The 9624-nt window shown below is 37.8% G+C and overlaps 2 protein-coding genes across 3 annotated transcripts; both read left to right on the plus strand.

Annotated features, from left to right (window-relative positions):
• Nucleotides 1-813: 813 nt before the first annotated feature.
• On the plus strand, nucleotides 814-5254 carry adss1 (adenylosuccinate synthase 1). The gene is made up of 13 exons (XM_037695268.1): nucleotides 814-1041; nucleotides 1733-1835; nucleotides 1925-1987; nucleotides 2061-2111; nucleotides 2207-2273; nucleotides 2359-2466; nucleotides 2545-2626; nucleotides 3542-3668; nucleotides 3748-3902; nucleotides 4349-4473; nucleotides 4604-4701; nucleotides 4800-4949; nucleotides 5117-5254. Exons 1-13 carry the CDS (start codon nucleotides 853-855, stop codon nucleotides 5167-5169), a joined length of 1371 nt encoding a protein of 456 aa, XP_037551196.1. The 5' UTR covers nucleotides 814-852; the 3' UTR covers nucleotides 5170-5254.
• A 941-nt stretch (nucleotides 5255-6195) lies between these two features.
• Nucleotides 6196-9198, plus strand: siva1 (SIVA1, apoptosis-inducing factor). Of its 2 annotated transcripts, none has more exons than XM_037694704.1 (4): nucleotides 6196-6377; nucleotides 6768-6974; nucleotides 8075-8228; nucleotides 9015-9198. In XM_037694704.1, the coding sequence occupies exons 1-4, from the start codon at nucleotides 6257-6259 to the stop codon at nucleotides 9061-9063; spliced, it is 531 nt and encodes a 176-aa protein (XP_037550632.1). In that variant the 5' UTR covers nucleotides 6196-6256; the 3' UTR covers nucleotides 9064-9198. The 2 variants fall into 2 exon arrangements, with proteins under 2 accessions (XP_037550632.1, XP_037550633.1); XM_037694705.1 differs by having other exon boundaries at nucleotides 6768-6953.
• The last annotated feature ends 426 nt before the right edge of the window (nucleotides 9199-9624 follow it).

Raw genomic sequence — 9624 nt, forward strand, 5'->3', positions numbered from 1 at the left:
TTTTTGGGGGGGACTGACGAAATGTATTGTTAGAGGAATCAGTCTAGGTTTTCAAACCCAGCACCAACTCTCATGTATGGTGGTGGCAGCATCATGCTGTGTGGTGATTTCTCTGCTCATTTGCCCAAAGGGAACTGAATAACCAGAAAGGAAGTACCTCCAAGTTCTTCACCTTCAAATAACACATACATCTGGACAGAAATGGTTGTTCCAGCAGGACAACCTCAAACCTAAACACTTTGAATTGCATTCCCAATTAAACATCATATAGATCAAGAATCATGTTTGTGCCAGGAAACCAATGATATGAACTCTACCTATTCTGCCAAGAAGAGGACAAATGCCCAGCCAGCTTGTTGATGGATACCAAAAAAAAGAAAAACATGGTGCAGTTTGTAAGGAACATTTCACCACATTTTAGTGGAATGTAAGCTATATGAACCTGGGGATTGGATAATCCACATTGAATCCAAATTCTTTCTTTTTTTTATATCTTTTAAAATGTATGGTGTAAAACTATGCATCCTGGGAAAAGAATATTTTGAAATAATCTTGAAAAACATTCTAATATAGTGATGTGTTAATATTATCTGAAACTTTTATTTTTCCTCAAAGGTTTTAAAGTGATTATTGCAAGGTGAATTCAACAAGTCTCACAATAAGAGCTCACACCACATGAGTTTTCCCTGTGTGAATGCAGTTGTCTCATTCTGATCCTGCAGCTTAGGAGATCACTTGAAAAGGCTCCGTCCCTCTGTGCGTCACCAGCTATGAAGTTACAGATATGGCACTGCCTCTCTTCAAGACAGTCAAGTCTCCTTGAGTCGGGAGGACTAAAGCAAACCTGCCGTCATGTCGCTCAGCCGGTCGTCCAAAGACCAAAAACACACGAATCAACCTGCAGGGACTGGACTGAAGCGGACGCGCGGTGACGCGGGGAGCAGGGTGACGGTGGTGCTCGGTGCGCAGTGGGGAGACGAGGGGAAGGGGAAGGTCGTCGACTTATTGGCAACTGAGGCTGACATTGTCTGCAGGTGTCAGGTAAATGTTTGGATTTTATTCATGATGCGTCTTTGTGATTGTTTTATTCAGACGGGTTTGGACACTTGGCTGACTGGAACGGCACAACGCGTGTTCAGATTGAAAGAGCTCTACTGTAAGAATACTGTAAATTATTTGTACTTAAAACATAAGTCTGTTCTGTACTGTTTGTGACTGATCACTCGAGAGTGACAACTGCGCCAAATGTCACCAATATCCAGCTTGAGTTGTGCGTAAAGTTGCGCGGATTCGCTCCACTTGTCAGACTATTTGAGTCATAAAATGAATACAAGTGACATCCATAACTATTCATCATAAATACCTTAAACTGACCTTAGACAGGTCAGTTTGTTCGAATACACATGACATGCAACACTCCAGAGGTCACACTGAAACCTGTCAGCAGTTGGGCTTTTGCGCTCTTTCCAGGACTTGTACCCTGTGTTCTAAAGGCTGTTACAGCCCCGCCCGCCGAGCTGTGGAGGTCACATTCTCAGGCTGGTTTGATATGTGAGAAGGCCAGTCCAGTCTGGGAGGGGGGGTGAAGCGTGAGAGGGTCCACCAGCAGCAGTCCAGTCTGTTTAACCGGGTGATGGACGCTCCTGGCAGAAGAAAATGCCTCATCACTGTCTCAGGAAAATGAGCTGAGACATGAATTGGAATTTATGGATCATTCCATCTTTCTTTACAGGGAGGTAACAATGCCGGGCACACAGTGGTGGTGGACGGCAAGGAGTATGATTTCCACCTCCTCCCCAGTGGAATCATTAACACTAAATGTACTTCTCTCATCGGTAAAAGCTTCTTATCTTCAGTCTGTACAGTCAGCTTCATCTCTGCTGCATTTATTTCATTACTTTCAAACTTTGCTTTACCTTTTCAGGTAATGGAGTGGTCATACATTTACCTGGATTGTTTGAAGAGGGAGATAAAAATGAGAAGAAAGGTATTTTAATAAAACATGGTGGTAAAGAGGTTTTAGTATAGTTTGAGCTCACTTAGATGTATTTTTTATGCAGGTCTGAAAGGATGGGAGAAGAGGCTGATTGTTTCAGACAGAGCCCACCTTGGTACGTTGAATAACATTTTATATAATTCAAACACGTGTACCTCCTATTAACTTGATTTGAAAAATGAAAATACTGTACATCGTATGTCTCCACAGTCTTTGATTTCCATCAAGTTGTGGATGGCTTGCAAGAGACTGAAAGACAAGCGCAAGAAGGAAAAAAGTAAGTGTCAAATGGTAATCAGCCTCAAACAGACATTAAATTATGTTGAACTTGGTATTAATTTCATGAATTTGTAACACAACAGCATTGGAACGACAAAGAAGGGCATTGGGCCTGCGTACTCCAGCAAAGCGTCTCGGATCGGCCTGCGTGTATGTGACCTCATGGGAGACTTCAATGACTTTTCAACCAGGTATTAAAAAAATGAAGTCAGCGAGTCTAACTCCCATATAAGAGGTCATAAGTTGTGTATTTTTAAAACTCCCTTCAGGTTTAAGAACCTTGTTCTTCATTATCAGTCCATGTATCCATCTTTGAAAGTCGATGCTGATGACCAGCTAAAAAAACTAAAGGTAGGTGTTGAGTTCTTCCTCTTTCTGTAAAGTGTAAGACAATGCACTTCAGTCCAACATGATTTAGCCACACAGCCTATCACGATAACAAATTTTGCTGGGCAATTAATTGTCTCAAAAATCATTGCGATAAACGATTATATTGCTTGAAATTTGACATAATTGGTAATTATTGTCAAATTTAAGAAGAAATGTTGGTTAATTTGTTTTGAGTGTAGTACCTTTTTTTAACCACCGGATGGCGGTATAAGATTGTTTGAACCAAAGGATGGATAGTGAGAGAGCGAGCAGCGTGCCTCTTTAAGAAAAATGGGAGGGAGGCCCCTTGACGTGACATGGGCTGTCTCTCCTTCCTGTTTTTCGGTTCTCAAAATGGCGGACGCTCAATGTGGTTTTAGCTCTTTATCATAGCATTTTTCACACAAACCTTTTAATAAAAAAATCAGTAAACAAGTTCTCAGCTTCTTTTTGCAGAGAAAAAACAACTTTTTACATGAAGGCACGGGTTTCAACCGTGAATTTTGGAGCTTCGACAGCTTTGGAGCTTCCCGAGGTCGGCCTGTTAGCGTAGCTCATAGCTTAGCTGCTTTTAATGATCCAAAAATGCGATTATGGATAGTTAAAATTAATTTTAAAGAGAAATTAGGGGTCAGTGAAGAGCATCGGAGTTGAGCCTTCTGTTGTCCAGTGTCTTCAGTAAAAAGAGAGAGACACAAAGAAACAATAAAGCCAATTAATGAAAATGAGGTCGATAATTTTCATTTATCATGCAATTAATTGATTTATTGTTTGTCGCAACCGGCCTAGCCATACGTATCAATTTTCATCCATGGTTTCATGAAGATTTGAGTCAATTTTAACACAGACAATTACTAAATTTGTTGATGAATGAACAAATTTTCATGGTTTGTGCAGGACTATGCAGAGAGATTGCGCCCTATGGTAAGAGACGGGGTCTACTACATGTATGAATCTCTTCACGGACCTCCAAAGAAGATTCTAGTTGAAGGGGCCAATGCTGCTCTGCTTGACATTGACTTTGGTAGAGCTTTATTACAAGCATTTATTGCATTCTTTGACATGGTGCTATTTCAGTTTATTAAATCCTCCTTATTTTTTAGGTACATATCCTTTTGTGACATCATCAAACTGCACTGTGGGAGGGGTGTGCACGGGCCTCGGCATCCCTCCACTCAATATTGGTGATGTGTTCGGTGTAGCCAAGGCCTACACCACCAGAGTGGGAATTGGAGCCTTCCCTACAGAACAACTTAACGTAAGATCTCACCGTTACAGTAAATCATTAGCACATGTTTAAGTTTTCTAAGTCTACAGAAAAGAAGAGTCAAGAAATATTGGGTACATTCAGCCTGGCATGTATGCAGTACAGTTTGTTCTTGTGAGATGAGGACAGATTGTATTCTGACTCAGAACAGCTGTCAAATTTTGTGAGAGACTTGGTCTTTACCTCTTTCCCTGATCACATGTTGCACAGATAAATTTAGGGCCAGATTCTGGGTTCAGGTTATATTTACTGTATGGGTCGGGGTTATGTTACCTGTTGCTGGAACTGACTGCAGAGACAAAGGTCAGGAGGTCACAACTCCCCTCTCAAGCTCTGACACGTCAAGATATCCTGTTTATATTGCTCATTGTTATATGGTTTGTGAAACTGAAATCATTCAAGTCAATGAAGTAACATTTTTTCCTGTTTTTATGCAGGAAGTTGGAGAGTTACTGCAGACGAGGGGTCACGAGGTGGGTGTAACCACAGGAAGGAAGCGGCGTTGCGGCTGGTTGGATCTAGTCATCGTCCGTTACGCTAATATGATTAATGGCTTTACCGCGTGAGTGGCACGTGAAGCTTAAACATGTCATCAATCATCTGTTCTGTGGCTGATGTGTTTAATTTGTGCGCATACATTCTACAACATGAACCAGAACTAACGTTCTGTACGTCAAAAATTTCTCTCACAGCATTGCTTTGACAAAACTTGACATTCTGGATGTGCTGGATGAAATTAAAGTTGGAGTTGCATACAAACTCAATGGGAAGAAAATTCCTCATTTCCCAGGTAATGAAATTGAGACACGTTACTTTGGCTTACAACAGATTTTTTTTTGTAAGATCTAATATTAGCTATGGTTAATGTCCGCCATGCTTTTATTGCAGCCAACATGAATATTTTGCACAAAGTGGAAGTTGAGTATGAGACCTTACCTGGATGGAAGACAGACACATCTGCAGCCAGGAAGTGGAATGATCTCCCAGCCAGAGCACAAAACTACATCCGCTTCATTGAGAACCACACTGGAGTTCCCAGTATGTTTGAAATAAAAAATTATCATTCATATCTAACTCCTCTGCAGATCACACAAAGAAACAAAATGAATAGAAGCACAAGCATGTTGTTATCAGTTTTGATCATGATTTCTACAATTTATTATTACTATTGTGTTTTAATTCTCCGTTTTTTTTTTTCTTTCTAGTCAAGTGGGTTGGTGTTGGAAAGTCCAGAGAGTGCATGATCCAGATGTTCTGAACCAAAACACCACTTGATGAAGAAAAATGTGACACGAGGGGGCATTTTTCCCTCACAAAGACTGTTCTTTTCAAAAGCAAAAAAATATATACGGGTATATAAATATTTATATAACCACTGAGCTGTGTTGACTCCATGTCTTTTGTGGCAGTTTTAAAAAAAGTTTACTCCCAGATGCTAAAAACTGTTTTGATTTCTAAAGCACCTTGTAAGCAGTGATGTGTTTCAAATAGCTTTACTAGACAAAACCCAAACTTACAAGTGAACGTGAAATAAAACCAAGTATAAAACTTAAAAGAATAACCCAACTTGTAGAGTTGATTTGCAAATAGAACTATAATACAAAAAAAACTTTTAAAGCAAGATATATAAAAATGTGTTCAATATAGCCTACTAAAGGTATAAGAGCTTAAACATATTTACACAGATGATGGTTGAGTTAAACGTGCTCGTTCAACATTGTGTTTGTATTTTAGTTTTAAAAACGTCTGCATTTTGAAGATTAAATAAAAAATTAAATCCCTCCAAATTACAGGAATATATTTCCCTTTCAAAACACCTGTAATCCTGTTCAATTTATCAGTCACTTACGGAAGGATGTGAGGAAGAGATCATTCAAGACAGAGTAAAATTAACAAATATTTATTTTAAAAAATCACAGTTCTTGCTTTCTGTTTTTTTTTATTATTATTATTTTTATTTGAAAATTAGATTTACAAACTAGCCATATCTAATTAGTAAATTAGGTTTAATATAGTGTTGATCATTACCCATTTTGATATCTTAAACACATATTTCCAATTTATTTTTATTATAGTGATCATATTTGTACTTATTCTTTAAATCTTTCAAACTACTCATTTTTTATATTAAAATATACGACCCAAAATAATCTACAGTTCCTGAATGCATCTCGAAAATGTTGAATATATCACGTGACAATATGCAGTTCTCTGATTGGCTCTTATGGTCACGTGGTAGTGGTGCTGTTTGTGATTGGCTACATTTCGTCCTCCTTTTACTTTTTCCCGCAACAAACATCCCTTGAAGTTCTTCGGAGCACGGGGCAGCACTTTTAGCATCTAAAATGCCCAAACGAACTTGTCCTTTTCCCGAAACGTTTTCCTCCCAATATAAATTACATCTTGGACAACACGAATTGAACAAATATGGCGTGTTTGGGAACAAAAACAGACAAGAAATATACGGTAAGTGAGCGGCTGTGGTTCATGTGGTGTTAGCTGCTAGTGTTAGCTTCGATGTTATGCGCAGTTTGCTTGTTGACTTAGCATTGGTAGCAGTTGTTGAACACAAAGTCTCTTTTTGCAACTCTGAAAGACTTGTTTTCCCCTTTTTATTGTATTGTTTAAATCGTTTGTAAGAATAAGCATCTCTTAAATCTTATGTACGTGTAGTTTAAATAAATGAAACTCATTTATCCCTAATTCGTTTTAAAGTGTTGACATTTCTGTCACTGTTTTAAGTTATTAAAGCATAGGCTTCAAAGTAATGCATGTCATTCAGTAGGTGGGCGTCCCTGGGGGAGGTCAGGTGACATAATGTCACACATCACTGACTTTTTTTCTTCTTCTTCTCAGATAAGACACAGAACTTGCTTTTCAACGGCGCCAAAGCTGCAATGGACAAAATAGGGACAGGAGAGGAGACATGCCCAGATTCACAACTCGGTGGACATCCGTCTGCATGCAGTCAAACTCTTCTGAGAGGACAGACACTCATTGGACATGATGGGAGGCTTACGAGAACAAGTGCTGCACAACAAGGTCTGACTGAACTGAGTCAGGGTAAATATATCTTTAATTAACAAGGAAAGACACAGTGAAAATCCACTAGTCTACAAATATTTTGTCGCCTGTGATCATTTTTCTTTTTCCAACAATTTTTCAAGAACAGCCACCAGTTTCCTAAATTTAATTAACATCTTACTTGATGTAAGTAAAATATAAGTGACATCATGCTTGAGCAAGATTAGACTATAACGCTCATCTTTTAGATTACATTTAAACTTTGATTATGCTGTCAGTAATAGGCACCTTAAATAAGTATATAAGCTTTTTATTCATATTTATATCGTTTACATGTGAAATGGCACCCAGCTACTAAAATTAAAAACTTGGTAAAAAAAAAAAATTACATTTAAAATTCAGGCATGATTTTAGTTCTTTCCACTGCAGTTGCTGTTGTGAAAACTTTATTCCAGTACATTTGTTGGTTTATTAAAATATGACATCGAAAGCGCATCTGACTGGTGCTTTTTAAAGAAAGTTTTATTTGCCAAGATAGTAAATTATCTGCTTAAGTATATATTTTCTATATGTATGCATACATAATGCTTGATTTTGTGCAAATGAAGAAATGCTAAATTCATAAAACTGCAATATTAACACACTTTTTTGCACACATAAATCAACAATAATACAATTAAACATCCAGAAAATGTACAAAGTACATTAAAATAAATCATTACCATGTATTAGTTGCTTACCATTTGAATAACCTTAATTTAGTCTTACTATATATCCTATAAAAAGGGAAGTTAGATTATTATTATTATTTACACAGCTGTATTTATTAAGTTAATTTAATTCAGATTTATTTATTTGCAAACAATAATCTCTTAAAAACTCTATTTTAAAATTTACTGCTACACATGAAATTGTGGGTTTAATAAAACTGATGCTTTGGAACATTTCTTTTTGAAGAGTAGTCAGGAAAATGATCAGGAAATAACATTTCTTCTTAGAAACTTATCCCAAATTGTTAGTGACGTATTTGCCTTTACCAGTAGATGTCAGGCTTGTCACAGATTTGTGGACTTTTGTTGTTACTTTTAAGTTTTTGTTGCTTTGCTGAAGGCCTCTGGATACATCTTCTTTTTTGTTAGGTGCACAGGTGGCCCCCACATGCTGCTGCGTGTGTCAGAAAAACCAGGGCTCCAGGACACGGTGTTCCCAGTGTGACAGACTCGTCTGCTCCTCTTGTACCCGACACTGTTCCAGCTGCTCGAGCCTCTGCTGCTCCGTCTGCACCATCGTAGAGTAAGTCACATTTTGGGGCTTCTCGCTAACTCAGCCTCCAAGAACGCTGTTTTAAATAACCATCCCTGCATCAGTTGAAGGTGACGACATCAATTTACAAACAAGGTTTTGAGCAAATCCGATTAGATTAATTTATTTCAAGAGCGTGCCTTGTCTACTCATGGGTTGTAAACTGATTGTTCTCCACAAGATGTAGCTCTTTTGCTCGTGCTTTAATTGACTTCAAATACATACCTGCAAACATATTTCCCTTTTTATTGTAAAAGATCTTATTAAAAACAACAAAAATAATTTATAATTTCAGCAGAAATGCTGAAAACAAAGGCAATCTAGGAAAATGAAGCATAAACACTTCCAAATTACACACTGTAGTTATAGCTACTGACAGAAGAGGGAAACAAACACACATAGCAGCTTACATTTAACCTAAAATTTAGCCTTTAGTTATAATTTATTATCTTATTTGATCTCATTACTTTTATACTGTCGCCACTGATCAGTCCAAATGGTTGTGGTTCAGTGTAGCTCTTATTTTAATGTTAGCTTTGAAAAGCAAGTGTTGAGGATAAAGCTTCAAAATAATTTAGAATTCCTCATTCTTAGGATTTCATGAATGTGTTTTTATAATGTTAAAGTGAGATTTGGTTGTAAGATGACAGCGTTTGTGTGTTTTTGTGGTTATTTTTTCCACTCGCTGTGAGGCGTGGTGCTGACATGTTTCTGTTACTCTAGAAAAAAAAAATCACTTCTAGATATTAAACCTAATGTTTTGACTTTGTTCCACAGTTACAGCGGGCGATACGATGAAGTACTGTGCTGCAGCTGTTCAACATAAAAACGAAGGGATCTGGAGAAAGTTGCCTTGTATGAAATATTTCCAGGACTACATTTTATTCTTGTTTTTTTTTTTTTTTTATCTGATTCAGATCTTGTATATACATTTATTCCCAAAATAAACTTGAACCCTTTTTATATGAAGCTTAATTTTTAGTGTATTTCATTTTATTTCCTGTGTTGCATATACAAGAACTGACCTGGAAGCCCACTTATCATTTTGTTCTAGATTCAAACCGCAGCAGGTGGCAGCACACTTCATCAGTTACTGGGTTGAGAGATAATGGGCTGTAATCAGATTTGGCATCCTCACTTCGTTCCTTAGCGGTCGAGTAAATTTCACTTTGCTCAAGAAGAAACTGCTCCAGCGTTAAAAGTTTCTAAGTTCTGTCTCGGCTTCAGGACGATAATGAAATTCTAATCCAGCTCTTCTGGACTGACCTTGAGCATTTATCAAATGTATTTATTGCAGCCACCAGAGGTTGAACAGGACCAGAGCTTAGCAGCAGACAGTTTGGCTACAGCTATCCCTGCTGGACACGACCTTGTAGTGTAATCACGT

The sequence above is a fragment of the Nematolebias whitei genome, chromosome 21 (genome assembly GCF_014905685.2).
Source record: "Nematolebias whitei isolate Nwh7 chromosome 21, NemWhi1, whole genome shotgun sequence".
NCBI classification, from domain to species: Eukaryota; Metazoa; Chordata; class Actinopteri; order Cyprinodontiformes; family Rivulidae; genus Nematolebias; species Nematolebias whitei.

Bases quoted from the DNA above. Each gene is read 5' to 3' on its own strand.
- siva1 (XM_037694704.1), top strand. From the start codon at position 6,257: ATGCCCAAACGAACTTGTCCTTTTCCCGAAACGTTTTCCTCCCAATAT. The intron at 6,378-6,767 runs GTAAGTGAGCGG...TCTTCTTCTCAG, and splicing joins AAACAGACAAGAAATATACG to ATAAGACACAGAACTTGCTT. The intron at 6,975-8,074 runs GTAAATATATCT...CTTTTTTGTTAG, and splicing joins TCTGACTGAACTGAGTCAGG to GTGCACAGGTGGCCCCCACA.
- adss1 (XM_037695268.1), top strand. From the start codon at position 853: ATGTCGCTCAGCCGGTCGTCCAAAGACCAAAAACACACGAATCAACCT. The intron at 1,988-2,060 runs GTATTTTAATAA...TTTTTTATGCAG, and splicing joins AGATAAAAATGAGAAGAAAG to GTCTGAAAGGATGGGAGAAG. The intron at 2,627-3,541 runs GTAGGTGTTGAG...TGGTTTGTGCAG, and splicing joins ACCAGCTAAAAAAACTAAAG to GACTATGCAGAGAGATTGCG.